Source organism: Schistocerca serialis, chromosome 1 (genome assembly GCF_023864345.2).
Source record: "Schistocerca serialis cubense isolate TAMUIC-IGC-003099 chromosome 1, iqSchSeri2.2, whole genome shotgun sequence".
NCBI lineage: Eukaryota > Metazoa > Arthropoda > Insecta > Orthoptera > Acrididae > Schistocerca > Schistocerca serialis.
Genome location: NC_064638.1, coordinates 70,433,551 through 70,458,906, shown reverse-complemented (window position 1 = coordinate 70,458,906; position 25,356 = coordinate 70,433,551). Strand labels below are relative to the sequence as shown.

The 25,356-nt window shown below is 43.7% G+C and overlaps 1 protein-coding gene across 1 annotated transcript in view; it reads left to right on the top strand.

The window, feature by feature from the left end:
- The window catches only part of LOC126461688 (sesquipedalian-1-like), a 33,673-nt gene extending 8,763 nt beyond the window's left edge, over positions 1 to 24,910 (top strand). Inside the window, exon 3 of the mRNA XM_050096014.1 lies at positions 23,671 to 24,910. Within this exon, the coding sequence (XP_049951971.1) occupies positions 23,671 to 24,059 (389 nt within the window). The 3' untranslated portion in view covers positions 24,060 to 24,910. The remainder of the gene's footprint in view (positions 1 to 23,670) is intronic.
- Positions 24,911 to 25,356: the final 446 nt, after the last annotated feature.

Sequence of the window (25,356 nt, the reverse complement as noted above, 5' to 3'; positions counted from 1 at the left end):
CACCGCCACCAACTACTTCACACATCCAAGACCAAGGCTCAAATAAACCCAATACAACACATTATACTCAGCACATACACACATATACCGCCAGAGGGCACCACGAAACACAAGACAACATCTACAAACACAACCAACTCATAAACACCATGCCGTAATGACGTCACACACCACAACACCCTTGGTGTCGGATGCGCCTTTGTCATTGGCAACAAACATTTTAGATACTGGCTTCTAGAACAGTGCTTAATTTTTTTTTTCAACTGCAGAGCTTTCCACCCTTTATCAGGTCACCAAGTACATCCAATGACAAAGGCTTCGCAGTTGTGTATTATGCTCTGATTCACTTAGTGACCTCCAGAGCCTCTGTGAGCTTTACACATACTGCTCTCCGGTTCAATGAATCCAAGAATGCCTCCATTTGCTCACTGATGATGGGACCAATGTGTTGTTCATGTGGGTCCTGCTCATGTCAGAATGTCGGGGGATGAAACTGCTGCTGCCAAGACTGCAGTCTGACTACCTAGGTCTCTTAGCTGTTCTGCCCCTTCAGATGATCTCTGTGTTGCTGCATGTATGAACATTGTGTCACTCTGGTATAAACACTGATCTTCACTATCTAGGAGCAAAATCTGGGAAATTAAACACCTCCCAATGGGTTGGACAACTTCCTCTTTTCCCTCTCATTGCAAGGAGATACTTTCAGCTAGGCTGTGTATTGGACACTGTCATTTCAGTCATTGTTATTTATTAAGTGGAGACTCCATACCACTCTGTGCTTATTGCAATCAGCCATTGATAGTGCGCCATTTTCTGACCCAGTGCCTATTTTATAACCTTTTATGTTTTAATGTATATTTGCCATCTGAGGTATCTGATATTTTAACAGATACAGCACGAGGTGTAGATCGCGTTTTATGAGGGTTGTCCATAAAATAAGGTTTCAAGGGCCTGCAGTTGTGAGGGACACTGTTATGCAGTATCTGGCCATCCTGTCATGTAGCTTGGTTCCCAATTTCCCACCCCGGCAAGCTGTCTGTGACACTCAGTCTTGGCTTGGCAGTCAATAAAGATCTAGCTCCCACTTGCTTTTCATGTCGGGTGTGAATTAATGCTACTGTGAAAAGTTGAAGGACCTTCACCGTGTGATCCAAAACAAGAGTCGAGGCATGCTCATGAAGGCAGTGCATTTCCATCCGGACAACACTTGTCCGCACATTGCCCACGTCACAACCAATCTCATCAACAAATTTGGGTGGGATACTGTAACACACCTGTCCTACAGCTCAGACATAGCCCCTAGTGACTTCTGTCTCTTCCCTGAAATAAGGAAACACCTCAGTGGATGCATTTCACAAACAGAGAAGAGCTGAAATTAGATGTTTTAAGCTTATGCCTGCATCATAGAACCCTACCACCATTTCATGAAGGTAGCTTAAAACCTACCTTTGTGGAATGGCAGGAGAGTTCTGCAATGCAGGCATACATACAATGGTACACCGCATCCAAAGATGCATTGATCTCGACGGCAATTATGTCAAAAAATAAGTAAAAGTCTAAGTTTTCCACACATGTATTATTCAGTGCCAATAAACATGCTTTTCATTGCGAAAAATAATTGGGAACATTATTTTACAGACAATTCTCATAATTTTTATTCACAGTAGTAATATGGTGAAGGAAATTTAATTTTCAGCCTTTTGAGCAACCTCTTCAGTGTGGAAGACAGACAATTCTCATAATTTTTATTCACAGTAGTAATATGGTGAAGGAAATTTAATTTTCAGCCTTTTGAGCAACCTCTTCAGTGTGGAAGTGATTGTTTTTTAGCTGTCCTAAACTGTAGGCTCTGAATATTATTGACTTCAGAGTCATTCGGTAATTGGCCATTTTAAATTATGACGTGGGCTCTTATGACCTCAGCTGTTTTGCACCCTGAAGAAGCAGCAGCAGCATGATGACAGGCACCTCACCCAACAACTCGCCATGCTTTTGTTCACTGCCAGGTCTCCTCAGACAATCTGCAAGCACCTGCGAATATCTGCAAAGCTCTGGTTTTCTGCCAAAAGAAACTCAATGACACCTCTTTGCTTGGAACACACCTCCATTTCACATGTCATTTTGAAGGCTATGTATAGTGCTGCTACCTGTTGGAACTTCATGAAACTGTAGGGGAAGCAGGAATACTCCATTATGTCCTGAACAAATTCCACATTTTTTCAACCAAAATAAGCCAAAAAACTAATGTGTTGCATTACTTACTGATGTGCCTTGTAGTACCTCAAAATTCTGCATATGACTTGCTAATTTTACATTGAAAGCAATTCTCAGAGACAGTTTCCACTTCTAAGGCACTCATCTATTCCAAGTTTTAACAACTTATAATTGAAAAGAAAGGTGGAATGTCCCCGTTGTCTGCTTATATGTTGTCAGCCAAGAATTATATTGGTGTTTTTCTCAGTCAAACATTTTGTTATTATTATTATTATTATTATTATTATTATTATTGATGATGATTATTCAAAATAGGCTTGAGTACAAATCAGTGAACAGCTGTTTCTTGACATTCTTTTCTTGTCAGTGGCCACAGCATTCGGTTGGCTTAATGAAGTTAGACATAAAAGAATGCTAGCAAACTAAAAGCTTGAAATTTCTTACTTGCAAATGGACACACAGTGACAGTTACACTTTAGGATGATTTGGGGGTAATTGGAGGGTCAAATGCCACAGTGGTGCACTGGGTCAAGTAAATGCAATGCTGAGGGCACCACCGAACCATAAACCAGACTCCCATAGTCAAGGCGGTATTGAACAAGGGCTCTGTATAGCTGCAGCAGCGTAGGGCTATCTGCACCCCAGTTGGTGTTGTTCAGGCAACGGAGGACATTGAGGTGCTGCCAGCACTTCCGCTTAAGCTAATGAAGGTGAGGAAGCCAAGTCAATTGGACATCGAAAACCAGTGCAAAAAATCGATACATCTCCACTACAGTGAGGGGATTGTCAGTAAGGTAAAGTTCTGGTTCCGGATGAATGGTACGACGCCAACAGAAGTGCAGAACACACGACTATGTGGCCGAAAACTCCAAGCCGTGGGCTACATCCCATGACTGTGCCTTGTGGATGGCTCCATGTAGGCGCCGCTCAGCAACACCAGTACTGGTGGAGCAACACGAAATGCAGAAGTTGTCTGCATACAGAGAGAGTGAGACGGATGGCCCTACAGCTGCTGCTAGACCATTAATGGCCACTAAAAATAGAGATACAGCAATACAGAGCCCTGCGGGACCTCATTCTCCTGGATAGGAGGGAAACTATGAGAGGCACCAACTTGGACATGGAAAGTAAAAAGTGACCGGAAAGTCTGGATAAAAATCAGGAGCAGGCTTAGAATACCCCACTCCTATAATGTGCCAAGGATATTGTTGTGTCGGTAGCTGGGCCGACACCGTGAAGTGGAGATGGCTGAAAATGAACTCTAGACTAACGCTGTAGCCGATAGGGCACGCACGGCTAAAGCAGACGGGCGTGAAGTCTGGAACATGAGAACTTATAAATGAATAAGAAGAAAAGTATTTAGATGCTTATTACTTATCTTTTTATTAGTCCTTGGAATACATCTCTCTTGAATACTCGTAAGCTAGAGGCACTGATACAAATGACGCCTTGCTAGTTCGTAGCCATTAACTTAGCTGATGGCTATTCTGTCTCTCGGCTAATGAGAGAGAAAGACTTCGTACATCTGGTCGGTAGCTAGGTTCTCGTACAACTGGGGCGATAGCTAGGTTCTCGTACAACTGGGGCGGTCCACTCTCGTATCACGAGACCTGCCTTGGTGGTGGCGCTAGGTCTGCGATCACAGTGGCGACACGCGGGTCCGACATGTACTACATGGACCGCGGCCGATTTAAGCTACCACCTAGCAAGTGTGGTGTCTGGCGGTGACACCACATTCCTCCCCCGCAAATCGGCGAACGGTCGTGAGATAAGGCTTCCGCCTGCCGTGGGGAGGACCACACGTTGACGTATGCGATGAGGTGGGGAGCCTAACAACAGGCGAGGCTGTGCCACCCGCACCCGGCCATTCGGTCCGAGGGGAGCTAGGAAACGCCTGAAAAACTAGTCCAGGGTGCACGTCAACATGCGGTGTATGCGCCCGTAAAGAGACAGGAGGGACCGAAGGATCAATTTCCATTGCGTCGGGGTAGCCGACGCGCGATGACGTCATGTGGTCCGGAGCGGGCGGGAGTTCCATGGCGGAGGACAGCTGGTCACGGGAAGCGATCGGCGGCGCGTGACCCTGGGAGGTGCGTGGCGGCTGCAACGAAGCGTCGAATGCGGGCGGCGCCGGCGGGAAAACAAGCGGCGGCGGCGGCTGCTGCTGCTGCTGCGGCGGCGGCGGCGCATCGCCATGGGGCAAAATGGAAGGCATCGTCGGTAACACCTGGGGATGAGGCGAGCCAGTAGATGGGTCCCCAGGGCGCTGACCGGACGGCACCGTCGCTGAAAGCAGACGGGGAGCGGCAGAACCCGAGCGACGACAGAGGCGCAGCTGATTGAGATGCCGACGCACCTCACCAGAGGCCCCCAAAACCAAATACATCGCGCGGCCGAGGCAGCGAAGAATGCGCCCTGCGAGCCAACGCCGTGAACCTCGATAGTTGCGATAAAATACAACGTCGCCTGGAGCAAAAGCAGGAGTCTGCCGCTGCACAGGAACCTGATGCGGCGGATGCAGCAAAGACATCAAGGTGCGATGAGGACGACCGTGAAGCAACTCAGCCGGCGAGCGACCATCTCGGGGCTGAGAGCGATACGAAGACAAAAAGAGCAACAATGCGTCCTCCCGAGAATGCGACTCTTTCAATTTCAACATCTGTGACTTGAAAGTCCGGACCAATCGTTCAGCGGCACCGTTGGACTGAGGCGAAAACGGCGCGGATGTCAGATGTTGAATACCATTGGCCTGGCAGAATGACTGAAATTCTGCGGACATGAATTGTGGGCCATTGTCGGAAACAATAGTCTGCGGAAGACCTTCAATGCAAAAGATAGCAGACAACGCGTGGATGGTGGCGGAGGACGTCGTGGAAGACATCCGGACAACAAAAGGAAAATTACTGAAGGCGTCGACCAGAACCAACCATCGAGCATTCCAGAATGGACCAGCAAAATCAATGTGCAAGCGTTGCCAAGGGGAAGTGGCTTTTGGCCACGCAAAGACTTTCCGCGGCGGTGCGGACTGTTGTTCGGCACACGCCGGGCACGAAGAACACATATTCGTAATCGCAGCATCGATTCCGAACCAAGTACAGTGCTGACGAGCAAGTTGTTTCGTTCGCACTATACCCCAATGTCCTTGGTGAAGAAGCCGTAAAACAGAGGACTGTAACGAACGTGGGACCACGACTCTGGACTGATCATTATCAGAACGCAACAACAAAACACCACGTCGAACAAAAAGTCTCTCCTTGTGAGCAAAAAATCTGCGAACCAACGGATCCTCGATCCGAGACTTTGACAAAGGCTATTGCGTAGCAACAAAACGTAAAACAGTAGCAAGGACAGGGTCAGCAGCTGTGGCTGTAGCGACACGACGAAAATCAATCGGAAACGATTCGACCACTTCATCGGTTTCCGAATCAATGAACATGCAAGCAAGTTCGGAAGAATCGAATGCTTGATCCTCAGCAACAGGCAAACGGGACAACGCATCGGCGTTTCCGTGCTTAGCAGTGGACCGATACAAGATATCGTAGCGGTACGGCGAGAGGAAAATAGACCAGCGAATGAATTTCTGCGCTGTACGTGGAGGTACAGGCTTGGTCGGATGAAAAAGCGATGTCAAAGGTGTGTGGTCTGTGATGATGGTAAAGTGACGACCATACAAGAAATCATGGAACTTAGTAACACAAAACACGAGAGCCAAAGCTTCTTTCTCTATCTGTGAATAATTTCTTTGCGCAGACGAGAGCAATTTGGACGCAAAGGCAATAGGGCGATCATGGGAGCCAACTTTGTGCGCAAGCACAGCACCGATCCCGAAATCCGATGCATCTACCATCAACAAAAGGGGTTTCTGGGGATCGAATGGCGTAAGGCAAGTATTAGAAAGCAACGCCGATTTCAACTGGCGAAAGGCGCGTTCACATTCCGTCGTCCAGACGAACGGAACACCTTTACGGCGTAAGCGATGAAGCGGAGCTGAAATAGAAGAGGCATTGCGCAGAAAGCGATGATAATAATTAATTTTACCCAACACACTCTGTAGCTGTTTCATATTTTGAGGGGAAGGCAATTCTTGTATGGCACGGAGGTGCTCCGGACTCGGATGTATGCCTTGGGCATTAATGACATGTCCCAGGTATGGTAAGTCACGAGCAAAAAACACACATTTGTCCTTCCTCAAGCGAAGACCATTTTGCCGCAAGACCTGAAATAATGTTCGTAAGTTCGCAAGATGATCTTCTTCTGTCTGTCCGGAGATCACTATATCGTCCAGATAGTTTGCTGCAGTAGGGACCGACGCACAAATAGTTTGTAAATATTGCTGAAACAAGGCAGGGGCGGATGCACACCCGAAAGGCAGTCTTTTGAAGCGGTATAATCCAAGATGCGTGTTAACCACCAATACGCGCTGGGATTCGACGTCCACCGGTATTTGCAAGTACGCATCGGCTAGGTCCAACTTTGAAAAATATTTTCCCGGGCACAGTTTAGCAAAAAGATCTTCCGGGCGGGGCAAAGGAAAAGTAGCAGTCACTAGCTGTGGATTCACTGTGGCCTTGAAGTCCACGCAAAGTCTCAATTTGCCGGAAGGTTTTGGCAAAATTACTAAGGGTGAGGCCCAGAGAGAAGCTTGCACACGTTCAATTACACCCTGTGATTCGAGATCGTGTAACGTTCTGGCGACCTCATCACGCAATGCGTGGGGAACATTGCGCGCCCTGAAAAAATTTCGGTTGCGCGTTGACCTTCAGTTCTAAATGTGCTTCATAGTTTTTAGCGCAACCTAAGCCCGGTGCAAAAATGTCTGCAAATTCGTCACACAGCCGAGAAACACTGTCTGTAGGCACAGTCTGATTCACTGATAGGACCTGATTTACAATAGACATGTTAAACAACTGAAATAAATCTAGACCAAACAAATTCACAGCAGAAGAAGAACGAAGAACGTAAAATGACACAAGTTTTGTTTGTCCCTTGTATGTTGCAAGAAGGCTGCACTGTCCTAACACAGGAATTTTCTGTCCGGAATATGTAGTTAGCTTAACATTTGCGGAACGCAACGGAGGTTTGCCCAGTTGTTTGTACGTGTCATGATTGAGCAATGAAACTGCAGCTCCGGTATCGAGCTGGAATGGTATCACTTTGCCTTCAAAGTCTAAGTCCACAAAAAGTTTATTGTCCTGCCGACTGCGCCAGAAGCCTTATCTCACGACCGTTCGCCGATTTGCGGGGGAGGAATGTGGTGTCACCGCCAGACACCACACTTGCTAGGTGGTAGCTTAAATCGGCCGCGGTCCATGTAGTACATGTCGGACCCGCGTGTCGCCACTGTGATCGCAGACCTAGCGCCACCACCAAGGCAGGTCTCGTGATACGAGAGTGGACCGCCCCAGTTGTACGAGAACCTAGCTATCGCCCCAGTTGTACGAGAACCTAGCTACCGACCAGATGTACGAAGTCTTTCTCTCTCATTAGCCGAGAGACAGAATAGCCATCAGCTAAGTTAATGGCTACGAACTAGCAAGGCGTCATTTGTATCAGTGCCTCTAGCTTACGAGTATTCAAGAGAGATGTATTCCAAGGACTAATAAAAAGATAAGTAATAAGCATCTAAATACTTTTCTTCTTATTCATTTATAAGTTCTCATGTTCCAGACTTCACGCCCGTCTGCTTTAGCCGTGCGTGCCCTATCGGCTACAGCGTTAGTCTAGAGTTCATTTTCAGCCATCTCCACTTCACGGTGTCGGCCCAGCTACCGACACAACAGATATGATGTTGGCAGGTGGTGTCATATGCTTTTCGTAAATCAAAAAAGACGGCAACAAGGTGTTGGCGTCTGGAAAAGGCTGTTTGGATGCCAGACTCGAGGGACACAGGTTATCAGGGTGTACGATTGTGGTTTGCGTCCGGTCTCTTCGGCTCATATATGTATACCCCCGTGGTGTACCTTCAGCTGGATTTGGCCCAAGGCCCGAAAGACTCATACACTCCTGAGGCCCTCCGCCAATGCTTTCTTTCCATCATTGCCGCATTTCACGGCTCTGACATACTCTATACCGACGGCTTGATGGTTGCTGGTTGAGTTGGTTATGCTTTTACTCTTGGGGATCGATCTGAACAATGCTCATTGCTGGATGGCTGCAGTGTTTTCACTGCAGAGCTGGTAGCCATCTCTCGTGCTCTAGAGTATATCCCCGCTCCTGCTCAGGTGAGTCCTTTGTCATCTGCAGTGACACTCTGAGCAGTTTATCAGCTATTGACCAGTGTTTTCCTCACTCTCGTCTGGTGATGGCTATCCAGGAGTCCATCCATACACTTGTCTGTTGCGGCCGCTTTGTGGTTTTTGTGTGAACCCTAGGTCATGTCGGCATCCTGGGTAATGAACATGTTGACAGACTGGCCAAACAGGCTATCAGTGTTCGGAATGTGATCTCCAGTCACTCTCACAGCAGAAAGTCCTGGGTACCTAGGGTGATGAATGGCACACCCCACCTTCACCCAACAAGCTTCGGGTCATCAAGGAGACTATAGGTGTGTGGCACTCCTCCATGCGAGCCTCTCTCAAGGACTCAGTTATTCTCTGCCAGCTTCGCATTGGCCACACCTGGCTGACGCACAGCCATTTATTGCGCCGTGAGAACCCACCTTTGTGTCCCTGTGGATCAGTGTTGACAGTGGTCCACATCTTGTTGGACTGTCCGCTTGTAGCTGCACTCAGGCAGACGTTTGTGCTGCCTAGTACACTCCCACACTTTTAACAGATGACGCTGCAATGGCAGGCTTAGTTTTAGGTTTTATTCGGACAGAGGGCTTTTATCGTTCAATCTGAGGGTTTGTGTCTTTTGTTTGTTGACTCTGGCCTTTGGCTTACAGTTTACGATTGGGGATTTGTCTCTCTCTTGGTGGCTGGCTTTTCCATTTTTGTTTCCAAGGTCTTTGTCTTTGTTGTTCTGTGTCATCCCTTGTCCTCTCCGTTGCTTGTTTTTATTCCTTGTGGATGTTTCACAGTCGTGGAAAAAGGGACCGATGACCTTTGAAGTCTGGTCCCTTCAACCCCACAAACCAACCATCCTAAAGGAAGGAAAACTAGATAGGCTAAATCTTTACAGAGAATGCAGAACGAACGCAAAGAGAACAGTTGTGATGAATGCACAAAGGTATCCTGACAGATATTGTCCAACAAGAGTGACAGTTTAGCTAATGTGCAAATAATTGTTATAGGAATGGCATTGGAATAATATGCAAATGTTAATGAGCAAACCTACAATGAGTGGAGTGAAATGATATTTTGGGAGCTGTTTCTCATTATTCACATAGAGAAATTCCCCTCAGGTGTCTCACGGTTCTTTTGTGAGTTTGAGCATGGCACTCATGGGGCCCCGAGCTATTACAGCCCCTACTTCCTTACCAGGCTGCGTTTTGTTCCCCTGCCCCTCCATCCCCATCCTCACTCCTTGCCCGCTGCCTCCTCCTTTCCCTCACTTGGTGTTGTTACTTATGTCAACCTGGTTATCCACATTGTTCTCTGTATTCCTGTGGTTTTGTCCTCCTCACCCTTTTTTTTTCTCCAGCTTGGCATTTTTGTGCCCTCTTTGGATTTTGACCACGACTTCTAAATTTTCTCCCTGTAATTTAAGCGATTTGTGGAAGAATTCCTTCCTAGCGTCATTGGTTGGATTCCTCTCCCCCCTTCCTTCCCCACCATAGCCCCTCTCTGCCCCACGAGGTCATCAGCACTTGTAGTCAGTCCGTGTGGTAGGGCTGTTATTATTCATATGGCTGAGCCCCCTGACAACACAGGGATCACACTTCTGATAATGAGCTGTTGCCTCCCCATATATGCGTAGGAGTGGTTGTTTGTCATTCTGGAGTAACGGCCACCGTGCCAGACGGCCCTTGCTGTGGCTGGGTGGTGCCCTTGGGATATCCCCTGATCTGAGTGGGTCATATCAGGGCAGATGCTTGGCATATGCAAAGTATCAGGCTCCAAAAATCTGGCCGTTCTTCTACAGCCATCTCTTCAGTTGGTAACGGATCACTGAATACTGCTTCTTGTGAGCTTATGGCCTTCCCGTCTGTGGCTACACTCTGGGAAGAGGGCCAAGCTCGCCATCTTGGAGTGAAATATTTTCCCCGCTACCTGGTCTGTACTAGGATGGACAGGAACACATCCACTGCCACAAAGCCATTATTTTATGTGGAAAATATCAAAGACAAGTTGGCTGAAGAGGAGTCTCTCAGCAAGATGCGGTCAGGTTCCCTGTTGATCAAAACTACTACTGCCACACAGTCAGCAGCTCTTCATGCTTGTGATCATTTTGGCAATATTCTAGTGTCCATTACACCTCACCAGTCTTTGAACGTGGTTCAGAGAGTCATTTTTCATACAGACCTCATCCTTCAAACTGATGAAAAACTTGGGACCAATGACCTCGCTGTTTGGTCCCCTGCCCCAAATTAACCAACCAACTTGATGCAGAACTCCGGGCTAATGTGGAATGATGGTGCATTTCCCATTTTGTTCAGCGTTTGCAGAAAGGTCTTTAGGGCAATCACACTGATACCGGTGCCTTTATTCTGGCTTTTGAGGGAGATAGCCTCTTAGAGAAAGTCAAGGTTATGAGTTATTGGTGTGACATGAAGCTGTACATCCACCACCCATGATGTGCTTTTGGTGCTTGAGTTTCAGGCACATGTCATTCTGATGTATGGTGGGCCCTCCATGTGGTGACTGTGGACACCTACTCCATGAGGGGAGCCCTTGTGTTCTGTCACTCCTACGTGTTAATTGTCACTCACCAGATTGCTTATGAGAAAGAAAGTAAAATAAAATGAGAATGGGCCCCTGGGTCCTTTGTCTTACACTAACACTTATAAGAAATTTGACTGACCTCATGCTCTGTCAGTAACTTCTACTTTTGTCTCTGTTACGTCCATTCCCCCTCCTCCCCCTTCCTTAACACAGTACCATCCCCCTCTCCTCTCCTTCTCTCCTGCAGTTTTCACACCCTCCCCTCTGGGTGCTGCTCCCCTACCAGCCGGAGAAGTACCCCCTTCTTTGGTGCCTGCCGGTGGTGAGGCTCCCTCTCAGGATCCCTCCCCCTGGCATCTCTCAGGCTGGAGGCCTGCTATCACAGCTCAGTCACAGGGCAGTCTGTGTGCCCGAGGTTACGTGCCCTCTTTTGGTTCTGGATCTTATAGAAACCTGCTCACCCTCTGTGTCCTGCCCTCTTCAACTTATGAAAGAGGAGGAGGAGAAGGAGAAGAAGTCAGAGGATAAGCGCCCCCCACAGTGCCCCGGAGATCCATCTCCCCCCTTGCAACGTGTGTAGGACCTCTTATTTATGGATGTCATCCTGTCCTTATTTGTGACGGATGATGACCTGACAGCGTGATTGGCTCCAGCCCATTTGCCTTCCATTTGGATACCTAGTCTGTGCTTACTCAGTGGAAGTGTACCACTGTCACCTCCTTATTGCCTTTTACTCAGCAGCTTGTGGCGTTCTCCAGCAATCTCATTTTACTGATACTCGCTCACCACCTCTTGTGGGTTCTATGCTTTCTGTCAGAACCGCATTAACCTCCTGAGGGCTTCTGGTGCTGCCTGCACATTAGTCTTTGCGGATATTGTTAGTACATGGATCCCACTTTGTATCCCATTGGAAACAGTGGCCATCCAGGTTCACTTGGATTCTGTGGTCATAGTTTGCAGTCTCTATCTTCCTCCTGACAGGACACACACATCTGCTGCCCTAACTGCTCTCTTTCAACAACTCTCCCTCTCTTTCTCCTTCTTGGCAAATTTAATGCCCATTACCCTCTGTGGGGCAGTGGTTTTTCATCTAGTCGGGGGCTCCTCATTGACAAATCTCTTATTTCTTGCAGACCAAGACCTGTGCCTTCTTAATGATGGTTTCCCCTACTCATTTTTGTGCCACATATGGCACTTTCTCTGCGTTTGACCTTTTGTTCTTTTCTTTCCCACTTCTTCCTTCCTTACACTGGTCATCACACAATGAACTTTTCCATGACTCTCACGTTCCCTTCCCACCTCCTGATGACCAGGTTACGCTGCTGGTCTTTCCATCGGCTGATTGGCTTATAAATATCTCCCTGGTCATGTTTCCACCTTCTTTGTGAGGTTGTATTGATGCAGTCATCAGTGATCTGTCCGATACAGTAGTCCGCACTGCTGGCATTGCCATTCCCCATTTGACAGGCCATGTTCACCATCAGCCAGTTGCATAGTGGAGGACGGCCATTGCCACCATTATCTGTAATCGTTGTCACACAGCCATTGCCACAATTATCTGTGGTCATCATCACACCTTGTAACAATTGGAAACTGTAGTTTGGCAAGCCTTTTCTCAGTGCCGCCATCTTGTCATAGTTTTCTACAGTCTTCGTAAGGCCTGCGACAGCTTGGCGCCATATCATCCCTCCGTATGCTCCACAAGTGGGGTCTTCGAGGCCCTCTCCTGATTTTTATTAGCTAGTTTCTGTCCCATCAGTCAGTCAGGGTCCAGATTGGCACTGTTCTTACTTCTCTGTGGACCCAGGAGAATGGCATTCCATAGGGGTCCATATTAAGTGTCCTTCTTTTTCTCATCATTATTAATGGCTTCTGCCAAGCAATTGTTCACCCCTGCTCTGTATGTGGATGATTTCTATGTTTGGGTTAGTTCCCACTCAGTGGCCTCTGCAGGACCACGGCTCCAGCGTGCCATCCGGTGTGCTTCCACGTGGACACACTCGCACATTTTCAGTTCCCTCCCCTTAAGTCAAGTCGCCGTACTACGGTCCATCCCGATCTGGAGCTCTACTTCGACGTCCAATGCCTGTCCTTAGCTTACTTGGTTGCCCCCTATCCATCATCTGAAGGTTGGCTGTTTTCGTAAACTGAATGTTCTTCACATCCTTGTCCACACCTCCTGTGGCTCAGATCCTCCAACCCTTCTCCATCTTTATCGGGCATTAGTTCTGTCTCATACGGACTATGTTTGTCAAGTTTATAGATCAGCTATTCTTTCCACACTGCTCCTCTGGGGGGCCCAGTTCACCATCATGGTATCTGTTTAGTCACCAGTGCCTTTCACACTAGTCCAGTCAATGATGGTCTTGTTGTTGACACTGGGATCCCTCCCCTTTCAACTCATTGGTTCCGGCTTCTATTTCCTGTGCCATCACTATCCTTCAATTGCTTCAATTGGAAACTGCAGTTTGGCAGTTTCACCTGCTTACCCCTCCTATTCCTTCTGTGGCTTTGGGTGTCACCAGCCCTCTGCCCACCCTTGGGTGGGTTTACCGGTTTGGGTCTGCCTTGCTTCTCTCCGCCATGACTTCTATCTTCCCTCCTTGTCCTCTTCCTCACATTCTCTCACAACGCCCCCCCTCCCCCTCCCCCCCTCTCCCCCTCCCCCCCCTCCCCCCCCTCCCCCCTCCCCATTGGCTAGTTCCTTGACCCCAGATAGATGGATTTCTTTAGGGCCAGAAGCCTCCATTGCTCTAGTGGTGTCCCATCGTTTGTTCCAAATACTCTTACAGGAGTTTCAGGATGCCATTATTTTTACACGGATGGCCTAAATCCACCACTCATATGGGATGTGCCTTCTCATCTACTGTTGGTATGGAACACCGTCTCTTGCCTGCCGTGTGTGGGGCTTTACTGTCGAATTGATGGCTATCTATCGGCTCCTCTGCTTCATTAAACAGTCCTCACTAACCAAAGTTTTGTGATGTATGGACTCAACAAGTGGCCTCCAGGCTATCGCCTTGAGTTTTTCCCACCAACCCTTTGTTTCTGCCATCCATGACCTTGTTGCTGATCTTGGTTGTGCTGCTTGGTTGATTGATTTGCTTTGGATTCCTGGTCATCTAGGTATCCTGAGTAATGAACTTGCTTATCCTCTGGAATGGACGGGGGGGGGGGGAACCTACTCCCTGTTCTCCATGTCTCCTCTGGGCGCAGATTTGCGGCTTTACATTAAATTCCTTTATGCTCAATTGTAGGCCAACTGTTGAGAGGCTACTTCCCTGTCTAATAAACTTTGCACAATTGAGGAGACTCCCACCACAAGGCATTCTTGCATCTGCCTCTCCCGGTGGGAATCTACCATCCTCGTACTGGCCATACTATTTTGACCTGTGTGTTTTTATTCGACAGTGAGCATGCAAACACGCTATCATTTGTCACTTCACCAGAGGAGTGGCACAAGTGGTGTGGAATTCTGGTGCTCGGTTTTGATGCAACATGAGGACAATAAGTTTTTACCTTCAAAGAATTCTACTTCCCAATGAAGCTACTTTTGCAAGTCATGGAAAGCTAAATGTAAGAAACACAGGGTGAAAAGAAATAACAGGCCAATTGTTTATTACAGACAAACTATAAAAGATAAACACATTGCGCATGTTACTGGGTAGAGGAAGGTTCAAAGTTCTGATAGAGCTGTGCTGTTATTTGTTTGTAACAACATGGTGACCACATCACAAGAGAAACTGTTTTGTGTGTTGGAATTTGCACGAAGTCAGTCGTTCAAGTGCAGCATGCATTCTGCCATCGATTCAGCAAGAAGCTGCCTCTGCACAAGCAGATTATGACGCATAGAAAAATCCGTGGAATTTGGTGGCATATGCAAAGGGAAGAGCACTGGTCAGCCACACGTCTGATGAAAATCTTGAGTGTATCTGAGATGCATTCACACAGAGCCTTCAGAAGTCCACAAGACAGACATGCCATGAAGTTAAACTCCCTGAAATGTGTGATGTGTTCTTAAACAACACCTGCATATGAAGTCTCACAAGAAGTTGCAGTTACTGCAGCAGTTGCATCCCAGCAACATTACAGAAGGTATGAATTTTGCATTTCAGTTCTCCAAGATATGGCAGAGAACACTTTTTCCGAATGACTCATATATCAGGTAAAGTAAACCACCATAACGTAAGAATTTGGGGGTCACAAAACCCTGGCATTGCTGTCGAACGTGAGAGACTAACTGAAACAGAAGATGTTTTGTGCTGTGGACCTATCTTTTTTGCAGAGGTATGTGATACCTGGAGATGCTGCAAAATTGGTTGTTTCCTCAACTTCACAAAGATTTGATTTCATTCTTATTCATGATGGCACCTAGCCTCTGTTTCACCTTGGAGGGCAGCATTATGTTAAGAAGTCCATCCCACAATATTGGATTGGAAGAGGTGGGCAACAAGATCTTGTTAGTTGTTTTTGGCCTCCCAGATTACCAGACCTTACACCTTGTGATTTTTTCTGTGACAGTACATAAAAGACACAGTTTTTGTGCCACATATGGCAGCTGCCCTTCAAGATCTGTGAAACTGAATTGCTGAAGCTGCTGTTTCAATAAAAAGGGACCTGTTGATTCATACGTAACATTAAATGCATTATTGTCTTGGTATTTCTCAAGCAATACATGTTGCTCATGTTGAGTGTACGCTATAGTGTCTGTGTGAACGTAAAACTTCAAAACTTCCTCTATCCAGTAACATGCAAATTTGTTTCTATCCTTCGCAATTTGTCTGTAAGAAACAACTTAAATCTTTTCTTTTTTCTTTAGTTGGCCTGCACATATTATTGGGCAACTGATAACCCACACAGGCTGAGGCAGACCAAACATCAGAGGCAGTGGTGTGTGATTGTTTGGTGCTGGGTTATAGGAGATTACATAATTGGTCCTTGGATCATTGAAAAAACTTCATCTATGTCTTCAATGATACTTTGCAAATCACGTTTAATTACCTGGCGCAGGGTCCATCGAACTACCTTCACAATTCTCTGTTATTCCAATCTCATATAGCGCGCGGAAAGAACGAACACCTGTACCTTCCTGTATAAGCTCTGATTTCCCTTATTTCATCATAGTGATTATTTCTTCCTATGCAGGTCGGTCTCAATATTTTCACATTGGGAGGAGAAAGTTGGTGACTGGAACTTCGTGAGAAGATTCCTCCGCAATGAAAAACGCCTTTCTTTTAATGATGTCCATCCCAAATCCTGTATCATTTCAGCGACACTCTCTCACCTATTTTGTGATAATACAAAACATGCTGCCCTTCTTTTTCAATGTACTCCATCAATCCTATGTGATAAGGATCCCACACCGTGGAGCAGTATTCTAAAAGAGGACGGAAAAGAGTAGTGTAGGCAGTCTCCTTAGTAGATCTGTTACATTTTCTAAGTATCCTACCAATAAAATGCAGCCTTTGGATAGCCTTCCCCACAACATTTTTTGTGTGTTCCTTCCAATAGAAGTGGTTCGTAATTGTAATTCCTAGGTATTTACTTGTATTTGTGGCCTTTAGATTTGACTGATTTATTGTGTAACCGAAGTTGAACGGATTCCTTTTAGCACTTTTTGTTATTTGGGGTCAATTGCCAATTTTCGTACCATAGAGATATTTATTCTAAATCATTTTACAATTTGTTTTGATCTTCTAATGACTAGTTGATAAATGGCCGCGTCATTTGCAAACAACGTAAGACGGTTGCTCAAATTGTCTCCCATGTAGTTTACATAGATAAGGAACAGCAAAGGGCCTATAACACTACCTTGGGGAATGCCAGAAATCACTTCTGTTTTGATGACTTCCTGTCAGCTACTATGAACTCTGACCTCACTGACAGGAAATCATGAATACAGTCTCATAACTGAGATGATATTCCATAAGCACGTAATTTCACTACAAGCCACCTGTGTGGTACATGTCAAAAGCCTTCCGAAAGTCCAGAAAAACAGAGTCTGTTTGAAATCACTTGTCAATGGCACTCAACACTTCGTGTGAGTATAGAGCTAGTTGTGTTTCGCAAGAACGATGTTTTCTAAATCTGTGTTGAGTGTGTCAGTAGACCATTTTCTCAGAGGTAATTCATAATGTTCGAACACAGTATATGTTTCAAAATTGTGCTGCATTTCAACATTAATGATTGGGCCTGTAATTTAGTGGATTACACATACTACCTTTCTTGAATATTAGTGTGACCTGTGCAACTTTCCAGTCTTTGGGTACGGATCTTTCGTCGAGCGAATGGTTGTATGTGATTGTTAAGTGTGGAGCTATTGCATCAGCATACTCTGAGTGGAACCTAACTGGTACACCATCTGGATCGGAAGACTTAAGTGATTTAAGTTGCTTCATTACTCTGAGCATATCTATTTCTACATTACTCCTGTTTGTAAATGTTCTTGATTCGCATTCTGGAATATTTACTTCGTCTTCTTTTGTGAAGGCATTTCGGAAGGCTGTGTTTAGTAACTCTGCTTTGGCAGCACAGTCTTTGATAGTATCTCCATTGCTGTCATGCAGAGAAGGCATTGACTGTGTCTTGCCGCTAGCATACGTCACCTACAACTAGAATCTCTTTGGATTTTCTGCCAGGTTTTGAGACAAAGTTTCATTGTGGAAACTATTATAAGCACCTTGCATTGAAGTCCGCACCAATTTTCGAGCTTCTGTAAAAGATTGCCAATCTTGGAGATCTTGCATCTGTTTACATTTGACATGTTGTTGATACTATTTCTTTGAATTCAAGCCACATCTGGTCTGCACTTACAGTGATAATTTGGAAAGAGTGGAGATTGTCTCTTAGGAAGGCATCAAGTGAATTTTTATCTGTTTTTTTTTTTGAATAGGTATATTTTTCATTTAATTTTGTAGGGTTTGGGGATTGCAGTATTCAATCTCGCTACGACAACCCTGTGTTAACTAATCCCAGTATTCGTTTTGATTATCTTTATTAACTCAGGATTATTTGTTGCTAAGAGGTCAAGTGTGTTTTCACAACCATTTACTATTCGCATGGACTCATGAACTAACTGCTCGAAATAATTTTCAGCGAATACATTTAGCACAATTTTGGATGATGTTTTACGTGTACCTCCGATATTAAACATGTATTTTAGCCAACATATCGAGGATGAGTTGAAGTCACCACCAACTATAATTGTAGGAGTTAGGTACATGCTTGAAATCAAACTCAAGTTTTCTTTGAACCTTTCAGCAATTGTATTGAAGTTCTACCAGCCTCTTAGAGGAAGTACCACTTGAAATGCATTGATATGTGGTACCAGTACAATGAGTTCCCAGCTCACAATTTGCTTGTGGCTAGGACAGTGCCTGCACAGCTCTTTCCTGGTTACAGGATAGGACATAAAAGCATTATCAGTTAGTGTGTACTTTCTCCTGGTTGGATACCAATGGTTGTGTGCAACGATATCGAAGGAATATCTGCAGTCTATCCAGAAGTCCATGCTTCAATGCCTCCAAATATCTATTGCAATAGATGGTAGGCATTTCAAATGCTTGATGACATAAATAAATTCTCAGGAAAAGTTTATGACCACATTCGTTTGTGATTTCCTTTTTGTTGCCATTGTTGATGTAATTTTGCAATGTAAGTATGTATCTTCACATTAAACTGATGGCATGAAGTTAATGTTTAACAATCTTCATACCTTAATTTTCTGTTTTACAGGTCCATTCAGTTTTTAATGTGCACCTCTCTTGCAAGTCACTGGCAGTAACAAAGAAAGTCATTCATTAACTGGTGAATCATCCTTAGATGCTATACCCTTTGCCATCCAGGTGGTGTTTCTCTCCAATCTCATGTGATCAGATTTCGGAGGGTGGAATGTTACTGAAATTCTCTCTTTTTAGAAGTAGTATAGTTACAGTAAAAGTTATGAAAAAGTGCAGTTGATGCTAATGTGTTTGGCTATGAAAGAGGACTACATGTCATTTGGTTCAGATTTTTTTTCACAATTCATTTGGAAGAAAACTGAATGATAATATCTTAAATGTTACAGGAAATATTTGAGGTGGAAAGGTTAGCTCTGTTACTCTACGTATCAAATTTCTCAACCAACTCCCAGAGAATAAATCAAACAATGATAAATCCAGGATGGAATAATCACAGTATTATGAAAAGGATAGTTGCTACTCACCATATAGTGGACGTGCACACATGTGACCACAGGCTCTGGCTGCCAAGACCAGAGTGGTCGGTCTGTCTACTCTGATGAATGCCTGTTTGGCTGAAAGCTTTGTTTGATATTCTTTTTGTTATGCCTATTTGTGACTCACATCTCCACTATATGGTGAATAGAAACTATTCCTTTTGTGATATTCTCAGAGAATAAAGGAGGTTAAAAATTAAGTTTGTTGTGTTGGGGCTTATGCACATGGATGGGTTTGTGACTTGACCATTAACATTCTAGCCAAGCAGACTGTACCAGCTATCGACAACAAATCTGACATGGTGCAGATGTGCACAAGTAGAACTGACAAATCGCAGGAGGTTGACCTCTGGGAAGACATAAAGGAAAAAAACCATTCATTAACAAGAGGAAAAAAAAAATAAATAGAAATATTGATTTTCTGAATGTAGGGAAACAGTTAGAAAAAACAGGATTCCCACAATTTACAACTCACATAGCCGAAGTTTGCATACCTGTGTTCAGTCGTAATGCTAACTGAAACACTGACAGGGGTGAGAGAGCACTTGAATTTTATAGTGTGTAAATTAGTAAGTTAAAGTTGTCAGAGTTTGTTACTGTCACTGTGAGCTGTGGTGCACGCAACATGGTGGTGTGGTTTGTGTTGGTGGCCAGCAAGCTATAGGTTGCCAATTCAAACCCAGCCACCAGCAATTATTTTTTATTTAATATTTATCATTTCTGGGAGGTTCCTGAAATCTCTTACATTTGTGTAATCTAGAATATTTGTTTGTATAAATAGTAGCACTCTTCATCAAAAAGTTTAATTCTGCTCTGGCAGTACATCGCTGTTTGTAAAAAGCTTGCTTTCAGTGCTGTGTGTTGTATTTCATTGATGACGCTTTTTTCGGATTTGGGCTTGAATGTGGTTATGATGTGATGCCTTATAGTTCTTTAATAAATAGCACAACATTTATTCATGTCAAATTTTTGAACGAATGCAGTTTCTTGACTGTTACGTTAAAGCATTGTACTGATTAAAACAAATTAGTATTACTATATGAAAACATTTTATATACAGGATGGACATAAGTGTCCAGGAACACTTTCAATTATTTATTGCACAAGAACTAAACATTCCACAGACGTCATACATATTGCATTTTGAAGAGAAACGCTGAAAGTTTTTTTTTTTTACATACATTCAATATGCAAACCGTGAGTGATCCAGCAGATGTCAATACGGTAATCGAATTCTTGCCACACCCACCCCAGCATGGCATTGTTGACTATGGCAGTCACTTCCCGTATTCTCTCCTGGAGCTCTGCTACGTCACATGGTAGAGGAGGTACATATGCCAGATCTTTAATGTGTCGCGACAAACAAAAGTCACACAGAGTGAGAGCTGGTGATCGGGGAGGCCATTTCATGAAACAGCTGTCCCCTACTGTAGCACAGCCTATCCATCGATGCGACAGCTCCGTATTCAGGTACCCACAAAAATGGAGTGGAGCCCCATCCTGCTGAAAGATGAACGGAGAGTCTGATTGCATTTGAGGCATCAGCCATTGCTGCAACATTTCCAATTAGGAATATCCAGTGACAGTGCACTCAACGAAGAAGAATGGCCCGTACAGTTTTCGATGTGACAAGGCACAAAAAAATTTACCTTTGGGGAATCACGCTCAAATTCAATGCATTCGTGTGGATGCTTTGTACCCCAGATTCAACAATTATACCTGTCCACTTTGTCATTAGTGTGAAAGTGGCTTCTTTGCTAAAAGTTAAGTGATCAACAATGCCATCCCATCCTCATTCAATTGTTGCAGCTGCGAACGAAACTCAAAACGCTTGTCTTTGTCGTCATCATTGAGCTTCTGCACTAGCTCCAATTTGAATGGTTTCATAGACAGCTTCTGTCGGAGGACTTTCCACACTGTCATTGGAGCCATTTCGCGTTTACGGGATGCATGATGCACCAGTTTCTTTGGACTTCTTATGAATGTCTCTCGTATGCTCTCCACAGTCACTTCACTCGCACTGGGACGTCCACTTTTCTTTGCCGGGCATAAGCAAACCACCGTAACAAACTTGTTGTGCCAGTGGTAAATGGCCTTCCTTGTTGGTGGCTTCTTACCATACTTGGTTCTAAACATCCGTTAAACAGCTGTAACACACTTGTTTCTGTCGAACTCCAACACAAAAAGCTCGCTCCGCACCTGAACTCACCATGTTTGCAACTAGCACTGACTATCAGCAAATTACCAAACTACGCTGTGGTGGTATACATGAAAAAAACTTTCAGGGTTTCTTTTCAGAATGACATATGTATCTCTGTACAATGCTTGGTTCTTGTGCAATAAATAATTGATAGTGTTCCCGGCCTTTATGTACATCCTGTATTTTATTATTGCTGTTATAATTAAAGTTATAGGCATGTTAATGGTATGTGTGATCATGTGCTTGAGGAGGGGGCACAAAACAGTTACTAACTGTGACACCCCCTCATCCTCCAGATCCAAACCCTGGATCTGCTGCTAGACTGCCAGGGTGTAAGCTAATTTACATGACTGAGGAGACAGCCCTACTATGTTAAACATGAGCTAAGACAACAGACACTACGCTTAGAACCAGTTGAGGCACTGGGAACTGTAAGTGCCTAAAGAACACCGTCATCAGTTTTGAGGTAGTTGCATGTATGCATGCTCCTGGTATATATTGAACAAGCTTATCTATACTGCAGACCGACATTGTATATTTGAACATTCACAAAAAGTGTTTCACTAATTTGTCTGATATTCACTTCCGTATGGGCCCACAGCACAATTCTGTTGCTGTGCACTGCTCAGTTGTTCCCTATTGTCCCCAAAATAATTTATTATGTACATCAGATATGTAATAGTACTTTGTACTCGGAAGTAGATTGGCAATACTATAACATACTGTTCACTGGAGTCTTGAGAGGTCACTATTTTCTGCAGGCTACATTGAGGGAAAGCACAATGTCTCATTCCCCTACACTTTGTAGATTTTTGGCAAAATCTAATGGCCAAATATGTATATGGAAGTAAAATATCAGTCTTGAAACACATATACTACATTTCATGCCTGGAGTGTGGACAGTTTTATCTGAGCCTCAAGTCACAAAAATTGCTTAATGAAAATGATGATAGTGAGTACCATAAAGTTTTGGAACGGGCCATGATTTTGTCCTTCATGTTGTGATACTAGTTTCACATTAATTACAGACTTTACTACTGCAAAAAGATGTGCTGTTGTCGGCAGGCTATAGATGAAAATTTTCTGAATTAACATTAATACTAATAATCATTCTGAATATGTATTAAAATTTCATAATATAAAGTGAGTAAATGGGTAAATTATTTTTCTTAAGAAATATGGTATGTTGAAACTTTAAAAAATAAGTGAAACCTACTAGACTTATAGTTTGCTTATAAATTTGGTAAGTGTGGTCATTTATTTGAACAATGTAGGAAAAAAGACAACTTGCTACTTACCATAAAGAAGATACGTTAAGTTGCAGACAAGCACAATTAAAAGACACTTACTTAAAGCTTTTGGCCACACCTTCATCAGCAAAAGAGAAACACACACCATTCATAGACAAAAGAAAGCACAGCTTATGCACACATGACTGCCAGCTCCAGCAAGGCCCAGGATCCTGGAGCTGGCCAGCATGTGTGCGTGAGGTGTGCTTGCTTTTGTGTATGCACAGTGTGTGTTTCTCTCTTGCTGATGAAGGCTGCAGCCAAAAGCTTTATGTAAGTGTCTTTTAATTGCGCTGTCTGCAACTTGGCGTGTCTTCACAGTAAGAAGCAATCTGTCTTTTTCTACCTGGAATTTCCATTGTTTCTTTTATTTGGAGTTGGTCATTAAAAAAATGTGCACATATTATATTAATTCCCACAGCATCATTACTTCGTAAAAAGTAATATTCCTGTAGGGTCAAGAATTTTGTAAATATAACTAACGTTGATTGCATAAATAATTTTGCTCTCATACTGACAGTTACTGGATGTCACTCCAATCTGCAGTTTTTGGCCAAGTATGCATGATGCATCGAGGGAAAGCCTGATATAGCGTATTGCACAGAGCTGTATTATTGTGCATTGTTTGCTGTATTGTGGAGCATTCGCTAAAGTGGTTTGAGAAACTGTAGTAGTGTGTTCAGTTTGAAAGAGAGGTTTTTGGTATTTGATGTCTAATTACTGGACAAACAGAGATATGTTTTGTTAGTTTTGAAACTTATAAAGTGATTCCTTATAGATAGAACACGACAGTGAAAAAGTTATGTTAATGCATGAAACGACTGTGCAAGATATGGAGGTATAGAGGAGATCAAAGTCAGCCTCATTGTTCACTACCCAAACTAAGTATTCAGCACCCAGATGCTATTCATTCAACCTGGAAATGGAGCTAGAAATATTTTAAATATATTTTTGTTAGTTACTAATGATTATATTACTTCTTTCCAGAGTGTGAAGTCTTAAGTAAAAATGCAAGTAAGAAAACTACACCTGAGAGCCGTGAACACAAGCCATCGGATTCTCCTTTACCACCACCACGACAGCGACACAATCCCTTCAACAGAATACAACCAGCTACAAGTTTGGATGGCCAGAACGGCTCTGGTTTTCCGCACCATTTCCGTTCTCATAGTATCCGGTCAGCACCAGGCAGATCTGATGGTACCTACAGATCCTATGAGAATGTTCCCCGAACTAAAGTGACTTTCAGAGATTTACATACTGCTTATGGTCGCAGAGTTCTGACTGATTTCAATGCATGGCGACACTCAAAGAGATTAGAGCAGGAGAAGAAGCAGGTGGCAGAGTCATCACAAGACTTACTCATTACACTGTAAGTCATTCATAAACCACAAAATCACTGTGGAGATATTAATCATATTGTTGATATTGCTATAATAATAGATATTCTGTGCTTATTACATTCAAAATGCATTGCTGCAGTATGTGGTGTGTAATTTATCTTATTTATTATTAAGGTCTCGAAAACTTGAGCAGTAAATAAACATAAACAAGTCATACTTATCAGTTGATGAATTAGGACCAAGTGAACAGATTAAAAAAATATATCTTCTTTTAAAGACAATGAACATTTGGTAACTAAAAACTGAGTTTGAAGTGAAAAAATCCATCATTCACGGGATGAAAATAGTATCACTTGATTCTTTGTCTTCAGAAGCTAATGTTATTTTGCATGTCTCATGACCACAAGAGTATTATAGCTCTCTAGGAGTATATTATTTTCCCTTCATTACTGCTGTATTATTTACTGACTAATTTAGAAATGTAGGGGCAAAAGATGTATAATTGATGAGTAATGTCTATTTTGATTCTTGTAGCGTTTATAATGTGCACATGTGTAACGCTGTTATTGTACAACATCTCAGTGACCTGATTATTTAACATGTATTTTCTTCATATTATTTATAAGGCTATGTAAGGTATAGTTGATTATAATAGAGAAGCATTAAATACATATATTTTCTTAGTGGTTTTGATGTACAATGGCAATGACTGTTATGCAAGCTATCTTATAAAAGTCTTCCAATAGAAATTGCCTCTTGTTATTGTACATAAAAGTAAACATCCTGTGTTTTGTTTCTGTAATATTTATGCTGTGTAGAATTATTATTACATTATACAATCTGTAACTGAAAGGACATAACGTAAAATAAACTCATTGATAGAATGTCCTTATATTTATCGTGCATCACACTGCACTTTTAATGCACAGTGGAACGTTGCTTGGACAACCATAAGAGAAAGAAAATTGCCCTAGAAATGAAACATAAAATCATTGAAAAACGTAAATGCAGTGTGAGTGTTAGGATTTAGCACGCACATACAATTGATCTACATCAACTATTTGTATTATCCTCAAGAGAAAGGAAAAGATTAAGGAGATAGATGCTTCAAAGAGAGTGATGAGAGTATCTAACAAAGGTTTCGTATTCTGGACAGTGTCGAAAGGCTGTCTTTATATCGATGCGTGAAAAGCAATTGCAAGGCTACACTATTAGCAAGAATGTCATTTGTGATAAGGTGAGAATGTTTTTTGCCAACCTCGTTAAGATGATGCCACAATCGTCAGCGGCCAAAGGAGTGTTTATATGAAGCCGTGGGTGGTTCGAGAAG